Consider the following 25,609-nt stretch of genomic DNA (forward strand, 5'->3'; position numbering starts at 1 on the left):
GAAGTCCATTGACAAAGGGGAACCTGGAACTCGCTGGGTAGTCACTCCTCTCAGCACGGGCAGCTCAGTCTTTGCTCTGAAACCCTAAAAGGCCCTGGCAGCCCTGAGGAGGGTCCTGTGAGGACTCACAGGAGAGCACAGGGAGCAGGTCGGAGGGAGCCTCTTTCTCCGGGCTGGGCAGTGAGTGTTCGGGAGAGAAGGAAACCGCCTGGGTCTGGAGCCACAGCCCACCCAGAGAACAGCCTGGTTTGGGGGATCCCTTTGCCACTGAGGGTAAGGTCGCCTAAAAGGTGTTTTATGTCCCAGTGCAGAGGCCAAAGCCCTCAGATATTTTCAGTAGCTTAATAAGGCTTCTCACCAAAGAGCTGGAGCCTGCTCCTGGCTCTCACCTCCTACTGTCCACCCCGACTGGGCTAGAAGAGGGAGGGGGCGTGGGTGTCCTTCGCTACAGTTTCCATCCGGTTCGGTCCCGAAGGTGAGCTGTCCCGAAGGTGAGCCGGCCTCAGGGCGGTGCCTCGGCCGCTGCGGGGCCGGGACTCTGTGTGCGCTTTGTAACTGTCGCTGTTCTTTGTAACTGTCGCTGTTCGTGACGATCCCAACTTCGAATTCCAGTGTGTGCCCTCGTACCGTTTCCAATTTTGTTTTTTAAAAAACAGTCATGTCACAAAAGTTCAGAGTATATAAAAGAATTGTTATGCTAAGAAAATATAGACCAGTAAAAGAGAAAAGCTTTAATTAATACTAAAAATAGGCGAGGTAATGTTTTTCATAGCATATATAGCAAGCTGTGCCTAATACCTTTTCGTTTCTTTGAATAAAAATTGCTTAGGTTCAGCATAGGTATACATTCAAAGTATAAAATAAAAAGCACCCGTTGTCACTAAATTTGTGTAAGTCCGGATTAAATTCCCTCAATTAATTAATTGTGCGGCAGTGAGGGATTTCCGTAAACAAGTGACCACAGGCGTTTACGCAGAGTCACCCGGGAATTTCAGCCTGGCCCGGGCTCGGTCTCCTCGGTTGTGAGGTACCTGCGGGGAATTCCCCAGGTGTAGAGGTGTCCCGACATCGCCTTCCTGTCAAGGAGAGAAAAAGAAAGACTAGCAACAGAGAAAAGCCGGTTTTCATGGCTTCAGGGCAAGTGTCGGGTACACAGATCGTGGCACAGCTTTACTGTTTCTCGTCCTACTCCCTCTGGGGGAGCCCCAGATTATACACGTGTCCTGTGCTTGGGTCAGATGGCAGACACCGCAGCCCTCAGCAGGTGAGAAGCAGCCCGCCGCCCGGGCCCACGGCCCTCTCCCCTCCCACGTCTTCACAGAATGAAAACTGTGTTCCGTTTCTCCAGAACAAGGGGCTTCACTGGATCCCTGCTTCTGCCTTGCCTGGTCCCCTCCACAACACCTGGGCCTGCTCTACACGCTGGCAGAGAAAGGGGAAGGGCAGTATGTCCCTGCAGAACCTGGACTTTTCTCTGCAAAGCTCTACCTTTGGCCCATCAGCAGAGACTCCAGCCAACATGAGGATGGCCTCAGAGCGAAGTGACACTATGACAGAGAGTGCCAGACGCCACGCACTTGAATAACTGACTCTCTCCCGCACTGCTGTGAACGGGTTCTTCTAGGTCACATGAGGGTGCAGGACCCTTGAGAGCCTTTACTGAACTAGGAACGTGGGGTCTGGGGCACAGCACTGCGCTCGCTGGCCCACGTGCTCTCAGACCCACCCGCCACCTTTCCTTCCTCTGCTCCACTCTGTGGAACTCGAGCTGCTCTCGTGAACTCCATTCGCCGGCTCCGGACCTGCTGGCTCCCAGCGGGGTCTTCCCGGGGGAGACACTAGTGGGAGACCAGGAAAGAGGAGGGCACAGAAGCCGGGGCACTGCTCTCCCTCCCCTGACCCTCTCTCTGGCTCAGGCAGCAGCGGCCGTGACCCCTCTGTGGCCCCAGCTTCTGCAGGCGACCTCAGCACCCGGGCTCCCACCTCCCACCCTAGAGGTGGTTGCAGGTCCCTGCTATTGTCTCAGCCTTTCTGTTTACTCATTTAGTTCTGCCAAAACTTTTGTATATTGGCCCCTATATTAAAATTTCTTCATCTGCAGTACACTGGATCTGACTTGATAAGAGTTAGAGAAAGCAGCGGCCCAATGCCAGGATACTCATATTTGGAAGATCCGCCTACTTCAAAGCCAACACTATTTGCCTTCAAATCCATCTCTGTATCTACCAAATGCCCTTACTGCTACTGTTCTAATGTCAACTCCAGTGAAGTTTATAAATACAGGGACCTGAACATGCATGTCCTTCTCCTGCTGAAGACACTTCAGTGGCTCCCCCTGCTCAGGGATTCCAGGACTTGGCACATGGCCCAAGACCCCCCCCCTAACTGCACCATGCTCTCTCTCATCTTCGGGCCTCCCCTTCCCCACTTCTCACCCACCCTTCGGGCCTCAGCTTCTAAATCCTTCTTTAGCTTTTTCCAACCAACCAACCCTGGTTTAAAAGCTCCTCCTTTATGTCCTCAAAGACTCTGAACATGCCGCCCCCACCCCAAAGCACTCACCACGTCACTGTACTCATGACTTACTCGTGTGTCTGTCCCCCCAGCTGGAGTGAGATCTGTGGGGACTATGTCTGCCTCAAATGCTGTTCCACCCCCGGTACCCAACCCAGGGCCAGGCAAAGGGGCTCATTCAATGAGCGACTGTATCTAGAGTTAAGGCAGTTATTGCCACAAGGGCTGAACTTCAACAGTCTCTTGCCTCTCGGCTTCCAGGCTCTCCAAGTTCCAATCCATCTGCCCTAGAGTTTTCTTCCCTAGTCAGTGACTTCGTCTCCCTGGGTGCTACAGCACTGAAGACAAGACCAACACAGAAGTAAATAACGACGACAGCCACACAGTAAGCCTTGGACACTCTTGATGATTCCCTCCCGACCGTCCATAAGAAAAGAAATTTCCTTTGTTAGCCGATCACCCAAGGTTCTCCACAATCTAGTTCAGTCTTCCCACTTCACTTCTCCCGACTCAAAAGTAAGAATTGTCTACTCGTCGGCAGGTCTCTTCCTGGTCCTCCCAGACACACTCAGCCTGCTCCACTTCCACGCCTTTGTGTTGCTCCCACCGCCAGGCGTGCCCACCTTTCTCCGCCCCTCACCCGAACACGACTGGCCGTCTGGATCCTGTAGGATGCCCCCTCCTTCAGGAGGCATTTCTGTCTGTTCTCCCAACTCTGAGCGTTGACTGAACTCACCTGGACCACTCCGCCTGGCGCTGGACAAAGAACTAATGTACTGAGCTACTCTTTCATGTCTGACCTTTTGGTTTTTACCTCCTGTAGGGTCCAACGTGTAGAGGGAAAAGGCAGCTGTGAGGTTGTGAGAGGGAGTCCTAGACCAGGAAGCAAAGTGCCGTTTCCCACCTGCCTGCTAATTCCATGCATCCGGTCAACAAACACTGACTGGTCACTTTCTCTGTGCCGGGCACCTACTATGTGCACATCAATGAAAGGTAATTTGAACAGCGTTCTCTACAGATTGGCAACCATGGCTTGGCTTCACTTCCTCTCCACTCTCTCCTTCTAGAGGATGTCAATTGTGTACAAGTTTCAGTACATGGAGTTTCAGATAAAAAGATAGGAAATTTGTTATGTTTGAGTGTGGACTTCAGTCGGTTAACTCCTCAGTCTGTGTAAGACTCTCTGGAAGATGAGAACACTCTGACTCCCTCCCAGCTGCTAAAAGGACTGGATGAAACAACTGGTGAGAACATTATAAAGCACCATTCACACGCTCAGCATTTTAAACTTGTATTATTAAGACAATGGTGACCAACAGGGTATCCACTCACAACCGGTGGAGGAAGAAAACCCTGCTTTGCATAGATTCAGGCATTTTAAAAGAAAAGCTTAAAGCCCTGGCTGGTGTAGCTCAGTGGATTGAGCGCGGGCCTCAGAACCAGAGGATGGAGGTTCAATTCCCAGTCAGGGCACATGCCTGGGTTGCAGGTTGCAAGGCCAGTTCCCAGCAGGGGACACATGATACATTGTGTGTCCTCGGCAGAGGCAACCATACATTGGTATTTCTCTCCCTCTCTCCTTCCCTTCCCCTCTAAAGATAAATAAACAAAATCTTATAAAAAAAAAGAAAAGCTTAAAGTGAATAAAAAATTTTTCAAGACCATAACCAAATGGCTATAATTTAAAATTTTATTTATTTATTTATTTTGAGGGGGAGGGGGAATATTAGTGTGTGATTGCCTCTCTGAAGCTCCCTACTGAGGACCTGGCCCACAACCCAGGCATGTGACCTGAGTGGGAATCGAACCCACAACCCTTGGGTTTGCAGGCTGGCGCTCAATCCACTGACCCACACTAGCTGGGGCCGAATGACTATAATTTAAGTGAGAATTTTTCAGAGGGAGGTAAGGATCTCTTTTGGTCTTTACTTAAATAGTAACGCTTTTGCAAAGTAAGTGAATGATAAGCCACCCACCTTTGGCTTGGGGAAATGTCTGTCTTGGCACCATTTTATGAAGTGCTGTTGTGCGGCATGCAGGCTCTTTTGATCCGTCTTCTTACAGTACAATCGGACGTGCTGCTCTGCAAAGATGTCTGGCAAAAAGTGTGAGACCTTTTCAAAGGAGACAAGATTTCATTGTCACCTGGAGCTCACACGGGAAAGAGAGATCAGTTGTTCCTTAGTTCCATTCTTGATGTTGTATTAAAAGTACCACATAACTTTGTTATTTTGCCCTGATTATAAGCCAAAGAAAAGAATTCATGGTAGTCTCCATCTTGCAAAATGCCCTATAATTGTACGTTCACTTAATAAAAGACTAAAGGTTTATATTATGGAATTGTATGTAGACTGCTAAAGACAGGCAAACAAGCATGTTGAACCAGCATGACTTCAACCATGTAACGCTCCCTTACCCAGAGACTTAGAACACAGCCTTCAAACTAAAGACAGTGCTTTTATTTAGGTTCCGCAGACAGGGAAAGCTGGCTGTTAAGGTGATCTGGTTTATGTAAAATCAGGTGCACTTTCATTTAAAAAATAAGCTTATTCTATGTTTTTTACCATATGAATTGACTCTAGGACCCCGCCTGCATGTAAAATGCAAACGCACTATAAGATCTGCCACATGCCACTACAGTGGTTTTTTTTGTTTTGTTTTTCTTTTAATCTTAGTAGTTACCTGATTTTTAGTAATTTTTTTGGCGTGGCTGTAGTCCGTCTTAGAATAGAAGTGAACATTATCCATGGGGTTCTTGTCTTTCATTCCATAGTCCATGTCGACAACCTCAATAAAAGCAAGAAATAAATGATCGCTTACATATTCAGTAACAATGAGAACAGAATTCTGGGTTGTGGGACCATCACGAGAAATAGAGCGAAGCTCTCTGAAGGTTCAGAAGAGCACCAGTAAATGGGCTTATAGCGGAACAAAAATGGTCCATGGCGCACAGGGATCTGGTCTTGAAATATGAGATTTGCACTTTCAATATTAGTAGGATATATAGTCAATACCTACCACATAACAGACACCGTGGTAAGCACTAGAGATACAGTAAGGAAACTCAATCTGATCCCAGCCCCACCACAGACCATAGGGCCTAGACTGAGGTTCGACAAACAATTATCTAAGTAATCATTTAACCACGTGTTGTAACAGCCACCGAGATAAAGCAAATGGTGCCATGAACCTTTGTAACCAGGGAACCTAGTGGTCTGGAGCTCCTGGGGGATGACCGGTAAATTACTAAACGAGCAGGAATTAACCAGGCCTGGGAAGGAAAGAAGAGAATTCCAGGCAGAAGAACAGCTCCAGGGCAGAGCGGGCTGCAACTGTCTGCTGGGTTTAGAAACACTGGAGTCATTGGTGATCTCGGTAAGAACAGTTCTTGTGCAGTGACGGCAACAGGAGAAACGGTTCGCAAGTAAATAAGAAATGCAAAAGACCACTTTTTAGAAGTTTGGCTGTTCAGGAGACAGGAGAGGCTTCCGGTGAAGATGGTGGGGCAGGGAAATAGCGGGCTTGCCCCCTCCCACGACCACTTCGAAATTATGACTAAACCCCAGAGCAGCCACTATTGAGAACCACCTGGAGTCCAGCTGAACAGGAGTTCTATAACTAGAATATACAGAAGAAACCACACTGAGACTGTATTTTTTTAAAAAAACTGAAAGAAAACACGAGAGAGAAATACGGTACCCAGGAAAGGTTAGGGGAGAGGAGACAGCTTAGAGGGGGGAGCTCGTTACCGGCTGCATCTGATGACAGGCTGTTTCCCTGCTGATGGGAAGTCAGAGGGGAGTGTCAACTCTACCAGGTGCCACAGGAACAAGTGGCTCCACGGCTGCAGTGCCCAACACGGTAGCCACTAGCCACATACGGCTTTTTAAATTTCAAATCATTAACTTCAGCTTCCTCTTCCCCAACACAACCAGAGGTGACCTCTAAAGATGGTTCGCTATTCACTTGACCCAGAAAACCCCACAAAATCACGAGAATTAGGAGGTTCAAATCTCTGTGTTCGCTTTAAGAACACTTGTGAAACTGCCCAGGCCATCAAGGGTATGCATATTCGAAAAGCCACCAAGTACCCGACAGATGTCACTTTACAGAAGCAGTGCTTGCCAATCCCTCGTTATAATGGTGGAGCTGGTGGGTGTGCCAAGGCCAAACACTGGGGCTGGACACAGGGTCGGTGGCCCAAAGAGAGTGCCGAGTTTTTGCTGCACATGCTTAGAAATGCGGAGACTGACGCTGAACTTAAGGGTTTAGAGGCAGACTCTCTGGTCATGGAGCACATCCAGGTGAACAAAGCTCCTGAGATGCAGCACGGAACTTGCAGAGCTCACAGGCAGCTCCGCCCGCACGAGGGCTCTCCCCGCCACACGGAGCTGATCCTACTGAAAAGAGCCAAACCGGAAGAGGAAGTTGCACGGAAGAAAATGATATCCCAGAAGAAACCGAAGAAACAAAAGCTTATGGCCCGAGAGTAAATTTAGTGTAAAATAAACACGAATAAAAGTAAAAGCAGAAAAAGAAATCACGAACATCAAAAACAACACAAAATTCACTTCTTCAGTTGCAGTAGCCACCTATCAAATGCTCAATAGCCACGTGTGGCTACTGCCGACCAAAATGGACAGTGCAGATATGCATGGAACGTTCCCATCACCAGAACATTCTAGCGGAGAGCCTCGGTCTAGAACACCGGCAGGATGACTTTCGATAGGAAGTGAGACCGTTCCACACCGTGCCAGAGGGAAGGCTGAACACAGCGGCAGATGGAGTCAGGCCTGCTGATTTGATAGCGTAGGGTGAGGAAGTTCCTACCTCACGGCCTATGTTTTATCTCCGAAATGGGAGGTGCGGTGGGGTTAGTCACTGAGGGTGATAGGGCTGGGGTTGGGGAGCAGAGTTTGGAGGTCTGAGAGGAGTGAAGGCAGCGTGCAAGTCATTACGGAGCCTGGAGAATTGCACTAAGCCTGCTACGAAAGTTCAGAGGGCCCAGCTAAGGCCGGTGACCATGAACTGTCCATCAGCCTTCTGCTAGATAGATGTAAAGACAGACAAGGGAGTTGAGGTCAACAGCAGAAAATGACTGGATTAACAGAACACAGAATCTAAGTCAGACGAAAGAGAACTGAAGCCAGAAGGCTGGGGACGAGCTGGAAGGGAGGAGACAATCGACGGGAGGTCCTCCTGAGCCAAGAATAAGCGCACGAGCAACGGGTCTGTGGACAGAGCAGGAACGCTGACAGAAGGGACTCTAGAGGGCGGGTATTTCTGAGTGCTGACAAGGTTCAGAGTGTGACATGCTGAGCGCTGGCTGAGGTCCCCGAGGATGAGCACGGAGCGATCAGAGTTGGTCGGCCACGTGGACTGTGGAGGCTAATGGCAGGGACTGGAGCGGACAGCAAGACTCTTACAAGAGGGCATCAGTGGTTTGAGGGGTCAGTGTCAGGGAAGCAGGGACCCTGCACAGGTTCCTGGCGTGGGAGGTACTCGGGAACACGAGGTCTGATGAACAGGAAGGTGCCCTAACCCCGAGGAATGTGCTTTTCCTGAAGGAGCTGCAGGGAAACCACGTTCTCAGAGGACGATCAGGCTGCAACCAAGACAAAGAACTATTCGGTCAGGAGGCTGATGCCACAGTGGGGTTTGTTGATTACCAAGTGAAAATGCCACAGGGTTTCAGGGACAGGTTTGGGAGAGGGGGAGACTGGAAATGAAGTAAGGGGCAGAAACACAGCAACGTGGCAATGATGGTCCAGGAAAGAACCAATGATAAGGGGAGCTTATCCTGGGAGTGGTGACTGAAGAAGACCAGATGGGAGGTCCAGTGGCTCTACTGTGAGCAGCCTGTGAGAGAAAGGTGGACGCCAGGGATTCAGCTGTAGTGTACGAAGGACAGCAGGAGTCCGCCGTACTTGGCCAGCCCTCCCATTCTGCGGGGCCTACTGACTCTGCGCTGGCGGCTGTAGTGAGCACGATGCACCCTTTACCTGGGAGGGAGCAACTGCTCAGCGCTCCCCACGACCCCGTATGTATATGTTATACATATAAAAGTAAAACCACCCTGTATGTTCTGCTTTTTTCCACTTACTCCAAATACCTTTCCTTGTTAAAAACATTTTTCCATTTTTATTTTATTAAAAACAACTTTTAATATTTGCATTATTCTACTGTATTTCACATTGAGAGACATATACACTTTTCCTAATTTCACACTATAATAATGCCATGATGAATATATTCATACTTTTTTGCAAAATTGATGGTCTCCATTGGAAAAATCCTCAGAATGAAATTGCTGAGTTACTTAAAAGTGATGCTAGTTTGGTTTCTAATAACAAGTTACAGTCTCATTTTCATATGCCTTTATTATCACAAAGTCTTATACAATTTTTGTTCTTATGAGTCTGATAGCAAAAAAATCTTTCATTACTGTATCAATTTGCCTTTAGGTTAAAAGGCAGGTTATTCTTTTTTTTTAAGATTTTATTTATTTGTCTTTAGAGGGGAAGGGAAGGAGAGAGGGAGAGAAATATCAATGTATGGTTGCCTCTCATGCGCCCCCTGCTGGGAACTGGCCTGCAACCCAGGCATGTGCCCTGACTGGGAATTGAACCTCGATCATCTGGTTCGCAGGCCTGAGCTCAATCCACTGAGCTACACCAGCCAGGAGGCAGGTTATTCTTTTAATGTCTACTGGCCATGGGTACATCATGCTCTCCTGTGTAAGGACTCTTCAGGAACCTGTGACCCTATCCATTACCTGGGGTGTCCAACCCACAGCCCTTGGGCTGCAAGGGGCCCAGGATAGCTGTGAATGGTGGTCCAATACAAAATCGTAAATTTACTTTAAACCTCTGTTTTTGCTCATCAGTTTTTGTCAGTGTTTGGGTATTTAATGGGGGGCCCAAAATAACTCTTCTTCTTCCAGGGTAGCCCAGAGATGGCAAAAGGTTGGACACCGCCCACCCACCCCCCCTGCACTAGGCAATTATATTTTGCGAAAAAACCCAAAAGGGAGGCGGGACATGACTAGTGGTACTGTACTGAGTTGAGAGTGATGGAGTCGTCATCATTCCCCTCCCCCCAGGGCAGACACAAAGAGCCAGGAAAACATTCTGGAGAGTGAAGTCTTTTAGTCTCAGGAAGTCAGAATGCGAGATCCCTTTATTCTGGGGCAGAACCTCACGAATGAAAGAGAAAACTGCAGCCGACTCTGAAAATCTGAGGCGCATTGATACGCAGCCAGGTGAATAGAGAGTGGGTCCAGGGACAGCTCACTCACGATACCCTTGGCAAAAGAAGGTTATGGAGAGACTGCCCTTCACTCAAAGATGCGTCAACAAGAAAATAACAAATGACAGCCTTATAAAAAATACATATAGCGGAGTCCCAAGATTTCGAAGGAGTAGGACCCTGATTCTTTTCTTTCTTCTATCTTTCTATATTTTCTATCATGCATCATGGGGGGATTTATTCTTTAAAAAATTCTTTACTTAGTGTATTATCGGGTGAACTACTTACATCCACGATGATGTCTTCGGCCTTCAGTTCGGCTTCTGGCTTCATTTCGTCAGGTTTGGCATCAGCGATCTCTTTCGGGAGATTTTTATAGTCTTTCTAGAAAAGTCAAGACTCCTCGGGTTAGAACTCCAGTTCGTCACTAGTAAGTATCTGTGCCATGAAGAGGTTCTCTCTCTGCAAATGGCGCTTTAGCCCCAGGTGACCAGTGGCTAGTGACTGGACGGCACAGTCCCATACCCTCCTTCTTTCGGTCGCGATCTCCCATCTCTAATGAAGCTAACAGAAAACAGTGTATTACAGGATGGTGCTAGGCAAGGCCGCTTGGTGTCTAAGTACCCACTAGTTTGGGTCATGCAGGAAACAGGAGAAATGTGCCTACACCACCCTTTCATCGAATCACAATAGAGTGATTTTCATAACAGAACTTCCACATTTAAAAAAATGTGGCATCAGCCTATTCGTAAACAAGAGGAAATAAAGTGTAACCCAAGGAGGCACCAAATGCAGGGTATGGTTATCAGCATGGCCTGCGTTACTCACTTGCTGGCAGAAGAGTAAAATCTTCAGTAAGAAGGAGAGGAAAACAGACACATAAACTAAAAAATACAAGCATTTGCCCTCTGGGATAACCTGATAAACTGTGAAAGAAGTCAAGGAGCAGCAGGTCCTTAGGGTTTCAATGAAGCTCATGCAAATATCTTAATTTGACAGTAAGTGGGATGTGGCTTTGAATCCTGGCTCTACCTGGGCTTCCACAGGCATGTAATTTAACCCCTTCCCGAGCCTCAGTTCTTTCTATGTACAGGATGGACCTAAGAACACTGTAACCATGGAAATGAGATGAAAGGAGAATACATGTACAGCGCTTAGAGCAGAACCATGGAATTGTGGCAGGTTAACAGTATTCTTGGTGGAGGACAGAGGATCTGTCCCTCCCAGAAGATGCTGGACAACTCAACTTACCCTTTCAAGTTTCTGGTTCTCTCCACTTAGCAGAACCTGACCCACGTACTTGTACAGATTACGGCATTCAATTTTCCTTAAAATCTCTCGTGCTGCATCCAATTGGGGATCAGTAGAGTATAAAATCTCCAGAAAAATGTTATCTGCCAATTTGATGAAATTTCAGTTACATTCAAATTGAAAAATTATGCAAGATTTATAGACTCAGACCTTGCTGTAGGGATTCCCCTTCCTCTGAAGGGATTCCAAGCAGTTCACAAGTGTAGACACACTATGATGACCACACTGTGAACAGAAGTTTTTTAAGATTGAAGTGCTAAGCCCTTTGTAAAAACACTCTCGTCAACGTCTTGGATTTGCTTCAAGGTAATCTGATCAGCGGGGAAGGGCAGATATGAAACAAGACTGAACCAGAGTTGATGACTGGAGGGTTTGCAGGGGTATATTAATTTATTGTTGTTTTGTTCTGTTTAAGAAGAATGATACTTAAGGAATTACAAAATTATGTCTGATAACTGCTTCAAAATGGTCCAGCGTATCATGGGAGTGAGGGATGACGCAAAATTCTTATGTATTGGTAACTGTTAAAGCGGAGTGATGCGAATATCTCATTTTAAAGTTCTATTCCATGATGACAGTAGGAGGTAGTTTGTTTTTCCTCCAACTTTTTATTTCAAACAACTTCAAAAATAAAATATCCTTCCCCTAAATTCACCACCTGTTAACCTTTCCCCCACACATGCGCACTGTCTCCATGTGTGCGCACGTGCACACACTTTTTGAAGGAAACATCTGAAAAGCACAGACACCAAGACCCTGCACTCCCAAATACGTCAGCACATGTCTCCCGAGATGCAGAACACTCTCCCATATAACTATAATCCTGCCAAAAACCTTAACGCTGACATGCAAATATCAAAATTACAGTATATATCCACATTTGCTCAACTGTTCCAATAATGTAACTTACGGATTTTTGTTGCTGGGCGGACAAACCAATCAGTGCCATGGATGACACTAGTGGCCATGTTTTCTAGTCTCCTTTAATCTAGAACTAGAATAATTCCCCTGGCTTCTCATTTTTCATGATGTGGACATTTGGGAAAAGTTCAGGCGATCCTTCTGTAAAGTGCCCCACACTTTGAACTTGTGCAGTTGTTTCTTCACCATTAGATTCAGGTTACACACGGTTGTCAAGGACACGGAATTAGGAATGTGCCGGGCTCAATGCATCACATCAGGAGGCACCTATGAGCTCTGTCACCATTATTGGTTACGTTCAGCTCCGGCCACTGGTGCAGGCATTAAATCTCAGCTTTCTCCCCTATAAAGGTATTTTCCCCTTGTAATTAAATAATCTATAGGGTGATATTTGAGACTGTAAGATTTTTCTAATAAGTTTTCAACCAATGGGTTAGCACTCATTAGCATTCCTTGACAATATCCATTATTAATATTTGAGAAAATGAGTGTTATTAAAATGTCTTTTGTTTTAAACAAACTCTTAAAAAAAAAAGCCCTGGCTGGTAGCTGTTCAGTGGCTTGAACACTGGCTTGCGAACCAAAGGGTCACTGGTTCCAGTCCCAGTCAGGGCACATGGCTGGGGCCAGGTCCCCACTTGGGGGCAGGCAAGAGGTGACCTATTGATGTTTCCCTTGCTTCCCCAATCTCTGAAAATAAATAAAATCTTAAACAAAAAAATACTTAAAAAAAGAAGTTCTAAGTAGATGATCTCCAAGGTCCTTTTAAATTTAACATTCTATGATTTCAATTTAATTTAAGAGTTGTGAGGGTGGGGAACTTGCAGGAGAAGGGAGAAAAGGGGGAAGGCCCACCTACTGCTTAGGAATACTGAGGAATAAAGACCAAGGTAAGAAAATGGTTACCTAAGACAGTGGTCTTAACATCTGCAATGCTTAAACTAGCCACATCCAGATACGCTGAGGCATTCACCAGAAATAAGAATTCAGAAAGCGGAGACCAGATAAACAAACTGTGGCACATTCATATGATGGGCTATTACTCAGCAAATAAAAGGGAATACAGTATGGATGACTCTCAAACGGATAAATCTGAGTGAAACAGCTTGATATGGAAGAGTTAACACTGCATGGTCCCAATTACAGGAAAGTCTAGAAAAGACAGTGATGGCTTCCAGGGGTGAGGTAGGGCAGGAGCTCTCGGGGAAGGGGCATGAGGCAGCTCTCTCGGAAGACAGTGTTCCATGTCCTGCACCTCTCAAAATGTAGGAGATGTACACTTCAGATTTATATGTTAATATAAATTGCATGTAAATTTTACATCAAAAGGAAAAGTCCATAACTAGTGAAGTGTAGTGAGTCAGCATGCCAAAAGATTAAAGTGTACTGAAAATAGCAATTTACTTTAAAATTAAATTCATAGATGGACATAGAAATGCTAAGTGACAGATAAAGCAAGTTCAGTAAATGCTAGATTTAGGTAGTGAGTATACAGGTGTTCACTATAAAAATGTGGAAAATCATTCTAAAAAGTTAAAAAATAGGTAGAGATTTAATATTTATTTATTTGTTTTTAAGGATTTTATTTATCTTTAGAGGGGACGGGAAGGAGAAGAGAGAAATATCAAGGTGCGGTTGCCTCCCTTGTGTCCCCTGCTGGGACTGGCCCGCAACCCAGGCATGTGCCCTGACTGGGAATCGAACCACGATCCTTTGGTTTGCAAGCCCACCCTCAATCCACTGAGCTACACCAGCCAGGGCAAAGTGAGTAGAGATTTTAAAATAAAGAGAAGGTGCATTGCCTTTTGGAAAAGCAGGAAAGGTAATGAAGGCTCACATGGTCCTATTCAAGGTCATGTAGTTAAGGACAATATGGATTATATGACTGCCAGGAATAAAATGCAAGAAGAATGAGATTATCCTAGTCTCAAATGACGGAAGTGGGAAAAGCCTTATGTTCATTCTCCTAATCTCTGGTGACCTAATACTGTGTCTGGGATTCTTGACATTGCTACAATATGCTCAGTGGACTCTTCTCACTGAACAGGTTGAAAGCCAGTTTGCATGTTATAGAGCCTTCACAGTGAGCAAGAGCTAAGTCTAGCCATGCACAGTCTCATTAAAATGTCTATGTCATGGATGGTCACATAACCCAAAAGTCTGTAAAATCCATAATTCTTTCCACCATCAGTAGGTTAAATACAATAAAATGATATAGGATAAATTATTAGACTTGATGATGTCTTCCAATGACTGAGGATGGCTTTGAAAGACAATTTTAAAAAAAATCTTTACCTGATGATGTGTTTATTGATTTGAGAGAGAGAGGAAGGGAGACAGAGAGAGAGGAATGCTGACGTGAGAGAGAAACATCAATTGGTTGACTCATGTATGTACCTCAGTTGGAGAGGGAGCCCGCACCCTAGCTATGTGCCCTGACCAGGAATTGAACCTGCAGCCTCCTGGTGTACGGGGATGACGTCCCAACAGCGCACCATCGGGCCAAGGCAGCACGACTTTTTAAAACAAAGCATCACCTGCTTCATTTGGAACAAAAGTTAAAAATAATTCTCCCCAGCTTGCTCAAATGATTTTACAACCTCTTCTTCTATTCCTATCAACACAACAAAGGAAGACTAGTTTATCTACTATGATGTTATTAAACAAAACAAACAATTTAGAAATATGGGGCCCAGTAAAAATAATGCCCCCTTTTAATTACAAACTCTTTTATTACAAATTCATAAGCATGCAATTTTGTAACATGACATTATCACACGCAAGCATACCACATGACACGTTAGGTGAAATGCTCAAAATAAAACTACATTTCTTTGCTCCCCTATGCTCAGTTGTAAGAGGGGAGTCTGGCAGGACACACAGCAACCTCCCTCTCAGTTTAGGAGGGCCGTCCTGAGTATAGGGCTGGCTCGAAGGCAGAGAGGACAATAAGAAAACAAAACAAAACAAAAAAACCCTACAAATGATGACACCCATATTATTACCCTACCAACCATACTTAATTCAAGCAGGCATTACTTCCGCCAGGCCCTGTATATCATCCCCTGCACTGAGTAACTCTGTCCTCAATGCAACCTAGATCAACTAACAGTCAAGAAGCAAACTCACTTGTCACATTATAAACCTTAAATATTGATTTACCGTGTTCTCAATGTAAAAATACATTTAATATGGGGAATCACTATTTCACCTCTAATTTTTGGTTTAGTTATGATTGGAAAATAACTAAAAAGTTGTTAAGTGTAGGTCCTGGCCAGGTAAGCTCAGTTGATTAGAATGTCATCCTGATACTCCAAGGCTGTGGGTTCGATCCCTGGCCCGGGCACATACTAGAATCAACCAATGAATGCATAAATAAATGGAACCAAAAAATCAATGTTCTTCTCTCTTTCTCTTCCCCTTTCTCTCTCTAAAACAAACAAACAAACAAACAAACCTTTTTAAAAAAGTTATAAGTGTAAGAGGGACTCTGTATAAATTGCCTTCATGTATATATATATATATTTTTTTTTTAAATAGTTTATTTATTTTTAGAGAGAGGGGACAGGAAGGAGAAAGAGTGGGAGAGAAACATCAATGTGTGGTTGCCTCTCAAGTGTCCCCTGCTGGGTACCTGGCCTGCAACCCAGGCATGTGCCCTGACTGGGAATCGAACCGGTGACCCTTTGCTTTGCAGGCCGGAGCTCAAACCACTGAGCTACACCAGCCATGGCCCCTTCATGTATATTTTTAAAGAATAACATACAGTTTTAAGAATGAAGATTTTCCTGTATTATGTTTCTTTTGATTATTGAAATGTATGGCAAGTCTGTCAATTCAACATTACAAATTTGGGCTTACTTTTGCATGTCTTGCCCCCTCCCCAACCTCACCACTTCATTTTCTTACTAATTTGTTTTTATCATAATTTACAAAAGCATCAACCTGCGAGGGGCTGGAAATGAAGAATGTGGGTTCTTCAAAGACCGTGTGAGAGAAACTGGTTTGCTTCACTGAGGCAGCGAGCTGCAGACAGAACCCCAGGCAGGAAGCTGACGTGGAGTGATGCCGGCCGTGTGTCTCAGGCTGCTCGGCTCCTGTTGCTGTTGCTCTCTTTCAGAACCTCCAGCCGTCTCGCCGATTCTAGGAGCTCTGGCTGGTATATACTTTTTGGCCTGCGTCATTTGCTCTACTGATCTTTATCTCTCAGCCTACACTTTCCCACATCAAAGAACCAGCTCTGACCCCTTCGCCTTTCCTCCTTCTCCCCCCAGCGGCAGATTTTGTTTCTGCTGAAGTGTGCAGAAATGTTCCTGGCATCCTCTGTTTTGCAACAACAACAAAAAAACACATTAAAGGGGTGGATCAGTTTGGGGGTGTCAGTCTGATATTAATCCGCTGACACTGTAAGTTAAATAATCATAAACACTGAGTACTTAGGGCCATGGACTACGCTGGGTGCTGCTAGGCCTCACTCAAGCATCACAACAGAAGTACATGTTAGGTATCACTACTCCAATCTGACAGATGAGGAAGTATGGCTTAGAGAAGTGAAATAACTTTACCAAGGTTATCTTGTTAGTGCAAAGCAGAGATAAAACTCAAATCCAAAAGTATAAAATTACTTGAGAAGCCAAATTCACTGGTATGTTTGAAAAATAACCCAGGTGCAATTGAGGGACAGCTTATCCTTTCTCTGAGAAGGACCAGCTATGTTCCCTTCTAGGTCTTACCTGTTAGCTTAGTGAAGGCTTCCATGTCATCGATGGCTGTGGAAATGTGGTATTTTTTCCCTTTAGCACCTGTAATCTCTATGTAGGGGTCTGCTTCCAGGAGAGCATCTGTAATCCTAAAGATCCATAAAAATGTATGCTTAGGAGAACATTTAAATGGGTACTTTAGGCCTTGCTTAAAGTTGAGGAAATCTCCCCAGTGTAAGGAAGTAGAACCTTGAGACACGGTGTTCTACAGACACCTGTTCCTCGGTTGTATGACATACGTGCGTGGTCATTTGTGGGCTGCTACGCGCACTGCGTCCCGGGTGCTGTGGCCAGGCTTTAGTACCACTGTCTTATTTAATCTTTCCAACAGCAACACAGACAGCCTCCGTGTTACAGGTGCAGAAATGAAGCAGATTTTTATTTTACCGAGTCAGGAGGAAGCAGTACCAGGTACCAGGCTTTGCACCTTGATCTCCCGAACTGTCCAAATTAAAAACAATCTAACAACAACAACAACAAAAATCTCCTACATCCAAGGAACAACCATACAATAGGAGAATGTACTCTAACTAGTCTGCTCACGATAAAAAGAAAAAGGTCAATTTCTTCAACACGAACATGAACATGAAAGGCTTATACTAAATCAATTCAAGGGCATTTTAGAGACGAGGTGTACACTGGACTCCCATGTGACTTTTGGCAATTCCTCGTGGAGTGTTTTAGCCCCTAGAAACTAGGCTGTACTTTTCTGCAATGGAACAGGAAAAAGTGAAATTCCTATTGGTTTTACTATTAATTTTGGTAAGTAATGGACAGGGTACAGCTGGAGGTTAATCTTAATTCTTAAAAATTGTTGCTCATTCATTTCAGAATGTCAATTATCCACATCCCTTCGATCACCCTGACAACTGGTACCCGGCACAAAAGCGGCAGCCTGAGCGGAAATCCTAAGCCGTTCCAGCATTGATTCTTCACGTCTAGCCTACGCCAGCCTTTCTGCCCCTCATCTTATCCCCTTTAACCCACTCTCCAACTCTTCCCCCAACTAAATCAAGTTTACTTTATGCTAGTTTTGTTTCATTTAAGGGAACAGTTTAAGATTTACTCACTTAAAATTCACGTGAGTAAATCTCAACTTGATCCATATAGGATGCTCTAGAGCACAGCACCATAGACATTTTTATAGGGAAATAGCAATCAAATTTCTTACATTCTATCAATGATGTTGCTGACTTTGTGTTGATACGCTCTGCGGTGTAAAGAGTGGCGTGTATGGAACATGTCATACAGATTCTCAATCTCCTGCAGAAGAACATGAAATAAATATTAGTCTATTGAGGACTTATTTATGTAGGATCAGATTCTGCTACGCCTGTTAGTAGATGAGTATATAAAACAAGAAAAAGGGATGGCAGCAGACACAAACGCTACTTCATCAAAATCCCCGAGCCCACCAAAAAACCGGCAAGGCAGGTAAGGAAAATTACTCATTGGTTTGCAACTTTCATTCTTAGTAACCCCAAACGTACTGTGTGTTGTAACTCTGCGGCAGGTTCCGTTTTAGGCATCTTACATATGGCATGTTTTTAAATTTTCCCAGTGACTCTAGAAATTAGGTATTATTATTCTTATATTCTTCATTCTCAAAAGAAAGAGGTTTTTTAAAATCCTCACCCAAAGATATGTTTATTGCTTTCTTTTTTTTAGAGAGAGAGGAAGGGAGGGAGGGAGGAAGGAAGAAAAACCAAGAGAGGGAGACAGGGAGGGAGGGACGAGGGGAGAGAGAGAGAGAGAGAGAGAGACAGAGACAGAGACAGAGACAGAGAGAGAGAGAGAGAGAGAGAGATTGGTTGGTTGTCTCCCATACATGCCCGGCCCAGGGATCAAACCTGCAACCTAGGTATGTGCCCTGACCAGGAATCGAATCTACAACATTTTGGTGCACAGGACGATGCCCCACCCAGCCAGGGCTCAGAAGAGACTTTTTTATAATACAATATCACACTACTCTTTAGTTACATGACTCTAATCTAACAGGGACCTAATGATTTTAGTATTTTAACTGTATGAAATACTAATACAGTGATTAAGGATGAGACTTGAGCCCAATTTTCTTGTTTGAAATTCTAGTTCTGCCATTTATTAATTGTATGTCTTTTCTGTTCTTCAATTCGCTCACCTGTTACATGGGCTAATAACAGGATCTATCTCACAGGGCTGTGAGGATTGATTGAGTTAATTATCTCAAGGACTTAAAAACAGTGCCTAGCACAACACTTAATAAACACCTATTGTAAATGTGTTGTTATTCAACAATACAGTGCAAGTGGAAAGAGACTTAGGATACTTATAAATGCTCAGCATGAAGAGATTGACAACTGACCAGATACTGATTTTTTTCCAATCACTGAATGACTGTTTCTAGATTTCAAACTGGACATGACCATGGCAGCTACGCTGTTCCACTGCTGTCCCTCTGCTGCAGCTCACCTTATCTCTGGTACAAATGCACATCATCTCTGATACTTCACAGACACGGACGAACTTGAGACAGCGCTTGTAGTCAAAGTTATTCTGAATTCCAAGATGATGGCAGTCCCTAGAAAGAGTGCAAAGCAGACAGATCAACTTCTCCAGCAAGGTGACTGTCCCTAAACATTAATACTAAACAGGAATACTACACTACTCAAGCATTTATTTTTATTGTACTTATTTGTTTGCTTAAATAACAATTGTATGAAGTGTACAAAGACTTTAACCAACTTTTCTGAAGTGTTCAGTGAATACCTGGCAAGATAGTCCCATTTGTCCACGTCGATGCCGTTCCTTTTGTTGGCTACTACCTCGTAAAGGAAGGCCTTCTCTTTAGGACGTCCCTTATAGCTCCACTAGAGGACAAGAAAACCCATGACAAGTTTTAGGATAAGAACCAAATCTGCTGACAAACAAAGCAATTGTATTAATATGAAAATTATAAACAGATACTTGAACAGGAATGTGAAATAATTTGGAAGGTTCTTTCCATTTAATTCCTAAATTAGTGGAAAAGGGGAAAGAAATGCTAAGGTATACAATATCCTGTTAATACTAAACCTTTTTAGTACTTAGTGTCATTGAAAGGATCCTAACTGTACCATACTTCCCATCACCAACAAGCTCTGTTTTCTTGGTTTAAAAGTTTTTAAAAATATAAGATCCTATTATGAACTAATAAGAAGGCTCCTTACATGCTAATGCTTGAATTCATACATGGAAATAATATCTTTCAAAGTAGCTACACATCTACTCTAAATGATGTACACCATTCAAAGACTTTTTGGAGCTCCATTTTTTTTTTCCAAATAGGAAATTTGCTATAAAATTCACCTCTTTCTTACAAGTAGATTTACACACACACACACACACACACACACGGAAAAAACTTAGAAACACAACAGATACTAATTCAACATTTAATTCCCAACTAATTCAACATTTTTTTTTCTGGATCTTCATATGTCTACCATATTTTTCAGACTATAAGATGCCCGCCCCCCCAATTTGGGAGGAATAATGATGGTTAATACTGCTACTGAGTTCTGTTTACATTTACATTGGTGAAATATCATGTTATTTCTGTTATTAAATATTTTACCACATTTTTTGCTTCAAAATTTTTTTCCTATTTCCCTCTAAGACCTAGGCATGTCTTACGTTCCAAAAAATATGGTAGATATTTTAAATGTTAGTTTTCATAGATAAATAAGATACACACTGTTACAATTTCCAAATAAAGTTACTTTAGGCTTCTATATGAAATACTGCATACATATTCATTATAAAATATTTACATTATGTACTTTAATTTATACATGCATTTATATTTTTTCCCAAGTCCTTCTAAACCTAGTCCTTCTAAAACAGCCAAGTGTTTTTCTCTTCAAATATCTCTGAAGGAGTCAAGAAAAGACTAGATGAAAAGCATGAGTCACTTCAAATGAACTTGAACACAAACTTACAGATGAAGTTTTCAATGGTGATGCAGGCGGTCCTATAATTTGTTCCTTGATAAAGCAAATATCTTCTTCAGGGATGAGGCCATAGCGCTCCATGACAGGTCTGAGGTCATTAGAATCAATGAGGTGCTGGAACATATCAACTGAGCCCTGCTCGTGCTGGGAGAAGTCAGCATAACGTGGTCTGTTATCAACTCTAGTCCATTAGGGACCCCGGATTCCTCAAATGACTATTGATTCCAGGTTAATTCAAAGATAAGATTCTACTGCATGTTAATGATCTAGTTTCCAACTACTGTCTTGCAGGTATTTCTAAAAATCTATACATCTGTCTATATTTTACTGTTCTATAAACTTTTTACAAACCATGTTCAACATTATTTCATTAATATGTTTCATGAGCTGTAGTCATTTACAGCACAGAAGTACTTCACAGCACAGTACGGAAGAATATTACCAGGTCACGTGGGTGGAATCCCATTTTCATGAAAATTGCCATAAAATTCAGTTCTACTATTTACTCAGCCTTGAAACCCAAAGTTATGAGTTTTGTTAGGATTTTCATCACTAGTGAAAAACCTGCAAATTTGAGAGTAAAAACTGCAAATTCGCGAGTAAAAACAACAGCGTAGCTCCTAAGTCAAGATCAGGTGGGGACCTGAAACAGGCTCCTTTCCATTTCCTCATTCGTACTCATTGTAAAGACATCGCCCTACTACAACAGGTCTCACCAAAAACCGACCTAAGGATAAAAACAAAGGCCAGGATGATCCTACAACTATATTTTAAAAATGGAATCAAGATAACATATTAGTTACAAAGGAGAAAAACAGTAAGTTTCTAATGGAAAAATTCAGCAGACGTCACCTTACTCAAGTGATCGGAGTTAACAGTACCAGCAATGGCCACACAGATTGTATGTGCCTCTGACAGACACGCCAAGAAGCGCTAAACGTGGCATTCTGCTGAAAAGGTGGTCTCCCACTGTGAAGGAACACCAGGCAGACTCACACGGAGGGATATTCCACAAAACAGCTCCCCTCTACTCTTCCAACAATGGCAATGTCATGAACTGTAAAGACTCAAGATTTATTAGAGGCCAAGGAGACTCAAGAGAATGGCAACCAAGTGCAATGTGTGCATGAATTGGTTAAAAAAAGTTTTTTTCCTCTTTTTCTATATGGACATCTGGTGAAATTTAAAAGAAAGTCTATATTAGATAATAGTATTATGTCAACATTAATAGCCAGATTTCGATAATTGTTCTGAGGTTAAGTAAGAGAATGTTCTTGTTTTCAGGAAATACCCACTAACGTATTTAGCAATGAGAGGGTATGTCTAGAGTTTACTTTCAAATGGTTCAGAAAAACATTTATACATACAGAAAATTTAAGTTCCACCAAGATAGCACACAGAATAACAACTCAAATTATAAGTAATGTAGAAGTAAACATGATAAAAGATGTATAACTTTATGGAGAAATGATCAAATTTATAATAGAAGGGCAAAGCAAATCAAAACCACAATGAAGTATCTCAGTGTGGAAAGAGCTGCAGGAATTGAGAATTGTGGAATCTCACAACTGTCACTGCAGCTGTATCAAGAAAGACAAAAAAATAACAAGTATTAGCAAAAATGTGGGGGAAAGGGAACCCTCTGCATTGTCAGTGGGAATGTGCACTGGTGCAGCCTCTATGGAAAACAGTATGAAGTTTCCCTAAAAAATTAAAAATAGAAATACCATACGATCCAGGAATTTCACTTCTGGGTATTTACCCAGTGAAAACACAGACACTGATTTAACAAGAGACCTGCACCACTATCTTCACTGCAGCATCATTTACAACAGCCAAGAGGTGAAAGCAACCTCTGTGCCCAACGGATGAATGGATAAAGATGTGTTGTATATATACAGTGGAGTATTAGTCATAAAAAAGAATGAAATCTTGCCATTTGTAACAACAGATGGACCTTGAGGGTATTATGCTACGTGAAATAAGTCAGACAGAGAAAGACAAAGACTGTATGATTTCACTTATATGTGGACTCAAACAACAGAGCAAAACCAGATTCATCGAATGGCCAGGTATTTGCCAGAGGGGAGGAAGGCTGAGGGGGGTGGGTCAAATAGGTAGAGGGGGTCAAGAGGTACAGACTTCCACTTAGAAAAAGAAATCAATCATGGGATGTAATGTACAGCATGGAGAATACAGGCAATAATAGTGCATTAAATTTGTATGCTGACAAATAGTAATGATACCTGTGAAGATGACCACTTCATGATGCATGGGTTGGCCAAAAGTTCATTTGTTTTTCCCCCGAAATATGGCTCTACTAGCGCTTAGATGTCTTTAACTTCATTTTAAACAATATTGTTAGACTGTATTGTGACAGCTGTCATATCAGTGTGACTTTAAAAAACACTTATAGAAATTGTGTAGCCATTTTAATATTGAAGATGGAAGAAAATACGCAACATTTTTGGCATATTACACTTTATTCAAGAAAAGTAAAAATGCAACTGAAATGCAAAAAAAAGATTTTTGCCGTGTATGGAGAAGGTGACATGACTGATCTAATGTGTCAAAAGTGGTTTGTGGACTTCCGCCAAGATGGAGGCATAGGTGGAAACACTGTGCTTTCTCCCACAACCAAGTTTGGATACAACAAAAGTTTTGGAGAACTAAGACACACCGAGAGACCAGAAAACCGAATTATATGGAAATCTGACAGCTACGAACCGTTCAACAGGGACGGTAAGAGAGGCAGAGCCAGCAGCGGAGCAGGGTCGGGCAGGACAGACCTAGGAGTGCAGGCAGCCCGGACCTAGTCGGGGTGCGGGGGCAGACTGACCAAGGTCGCACATTCGCGCACAGTGAGACGGACCACGCAGGCCCCAGGGGGCGAACCCAGTGGTGAAGGGCTGACAGTGGTGGCACACCCGCGTGCAGTGGAGTGGGGCGCGTGGCCCTGGTGACGGTGGTGGCTGCGGTGCTGGTGGGGGTTGCGGAGGCGGGTGCCGGAGGGAAGCCATTGTCCCTCTTTGACCCCGCCCCCACATACAACGTCACAACCCAGTGACTGAGTTGCCCTGCTCTGGTGAAAACCTAGGGCTCCGTTCCTGCCACTTAACAGGCACGAACAGCCCAAAAGATGGTGCAAGAACTCAAAGTCCCAGAGCCAATAACTCTAAGTGACCAACAGATTGCCAGCCTCTCAGAAGCCCAATTTAAGACACTATTTATCAGGATGCTCACAGAATTGGTAGATTATAGTCACAAATTAGAGGAACATATGAAGGCTAAGTTAATTGAAATGAAGGGAGATGTCCAGGAAACCAATAGCGATGGAAAGGAAAATGGGACTCAAATCAAGGGAGTGGACCAGAAGGAAGAACGAAACATCCAACCAGAAAATAGTAAAGAAACAAGAATTCAAAAAAATGAGGAGAGGCTTAGGAACCTCCAGGACATCTTTAAACATTCCAACATCCGGATTATAGGGGTACCAGAAGGGGGAAAGAAACAGCCACGAGTGGAAAATGTATTTGAACAAATAATAAAGGAGAACTTCCCCAGTCTGGCAAAGGAAATAGACTTCCAGGAAATCCAGGAAGCTCAGAGAGTGCCAAAGAAGTTGGACCCAAGAAGGAACACACCAAGGCACATCATAATTACATTAGCCAAGACTAAAATGAAGGAGAGAATCCTAGAAGCAGCAAGGGATAAGGGGACAGTCACCTACAAAGGAGTACCCATCAGACTGTCAGCGGATTTCTCAAAAGAGACCTTACAGGCAAGAAGGGGCTGGAAAGAAGTATTCCAAGTCATGAAATCCAAAGACCTACAGCCAAGATTGCTTTATCCAGCAAAACTTTCATTTAGAATGGAAGGACAGATAAAGTGCTTCTCAGACAAGGTCAAGTTCAAGGAGTTCATCATCAACAAGCCCTTATTATATGAAATGCTAAAGGGACTTATATAAGAAAGAGATGATGAAAAATATTAACAGTGAAAGGACAGCAAACACACAGTTATTAACAACCACACCTAAAACAAAAGCAAACCAAGAGGACAGCTAGATCAGGAGTGGAACCATAGATATGAAGAACACATGGAGGGTTAGAAACAGGGGGGTGGGGGGGGGAGAAGGCACAGAAAATAGCATAGATGGTAGGTAGAAAATAGATAGGGGGGAGGGCGAGAATAGTGGGGGAAATATAGAATCTAAAGAAGTTGAGACACGTGGTTATAAACTAAGGGGGGAGAAGGGTGGGGGAGGGAGTGTGCGAGTGGAGGGGAATGAAGGGGGGAATAGAACAACTGTAATGGTATAATCAATAAACTATATTTTTAAAAAAGTGGTTTGTGAAGTTTTGTGCTGGAGATTTCTCACTGGACGATGCTCCATGGTCAGATAGACCAGTTGAAGTTGGTAGTGATCAAATCAAGACATTATTTAAGAAAAATCAATGTTATACCACATAGCTGACCTACTCAAAATATCCAAATCAATCAAGTTACTGGTGAAAATGAAAAATGTACCTTTTATTTTACAGGAAAAACTAAACAGACTTTTTGGCCAACCCAATAATTAAACATCAAATCGAACCGAGGTTGCTGTGCCCACAGTGCAGAGTACTAACCACTATATGATCACGGCGAGCTACCAGGGATCCCTTAAACATCAAATCATTATGTTGTACACCTGAAACTAATATAATATTGTATGTCAACTATACTTCAACTTAAATGGTGGTCAAAACTGGCTGGTGTGCCTCAGTGGGTTGAGTGCTGGCCTGCAAACCAAGAGGTGGCCGGTTCGATTCCCCGTAGGGCATGTGCCTGGGTTGCGGGCCAGATGCCCTGCTGGGGGCATGGGAGAGGCAACCAACTGAT

General features: G+C 43.6%; 2 protein-coding genes and 1 non-coding gene across 4 annotated transcripts in view; 2 read left to right on the forward strand and 1 right to left on the reverse strand.

Annotated features, from left to right (window-relative positions):
* Positions 1-776: 776 nt before the first annotated feature.
* SAMHD1 (SAM and HD domain containing deoxynucleoside triphosphate triphosphohydrolase 1) overlaps positions 777-25,609 on the reverse strand; it is a 49,816-nt gene continuing 24,983 nt past the window's right edge. Inside the window, exons 7-16 of one of the 2 annotated variants that reach the window (XM_037044005.1) lie at positions 20,714-20,869; positions 19,503-19,603; positions 19,206-19,314; positions 17,926-18,017; positions 16,728-16,843; positions 11,014-11,156; positions 10,051-10,146; positions 5,197-5,301; positions 4,491-4,628; positions 777-1,076 (exon numbers count right to left, since the gene is read on the reverse strand). In XM_037044005.1, the coding sequence (XP_036899900.1) occupies positions 969-1,076; positions 4,491-4,628; positions 5,197-5,301; positions 10,051-10,146; positions 11,014-11,156; positions 16,728-16,843; positions 17,926-18,017; positions 19,206-19,314; positions 19,503-19,603; positions 20,714-20,869 (1,164 nt within the window). In that variant the 3' untranslated portion in view covers positions 777-968. The remainder of the gene's footprint in view (positions 1,077-4,490; positions 4,629-5,196; positions 5,302-10,050; positions 10,147-11,013; positions 11,157-16,727; positions 16,844-17,925; positions 18,018-19,205; positions 19,315-19,502; positions 19,604-20,713; positions 20,870-25,609) is intronic. The other variant, XM_037044006.1, reaches the window with a different exon arrangement.
* LOC118985447 (60S ribosomal protein L17-like) lies at positions 6,347-7,058 on the forward strand. Its single transcript, XM_037044020.1, has one exon. It carries the CDS (start codon positions 6,465-6,467, stop codon positions 7,005-7,007), a length of 543 nt encoding a protein of 180 aa, XP_036899915.1. The 5' UTR covers positions 6,347-6,464; the 3' UTR covers positions 7,008-7,058.
* On the forward strand, positions 14,804-14,944 carry LOC118986054 (small Cajal body-specific RNA 11). The gene has a single exon (XR_005066287.1).

The sequence above is a fragment of the Sturnira hondurensis genome, unplaced genomic scaffold (genome assembly GCF_014824575.4).
Source record: "Sturnira hondurensis isolate 20B ecotype Veracruz unplaced genomic scaffold, ASM1482457v3 Scaffold0004136, whole genome shotgun sequence".
Lineage (NCBI taxonomy): Eukaryota > Metazoa > Chordata > Mammalia > Chiroptera > Phyllostomidae > Sturnira > Sturnira hondurensis.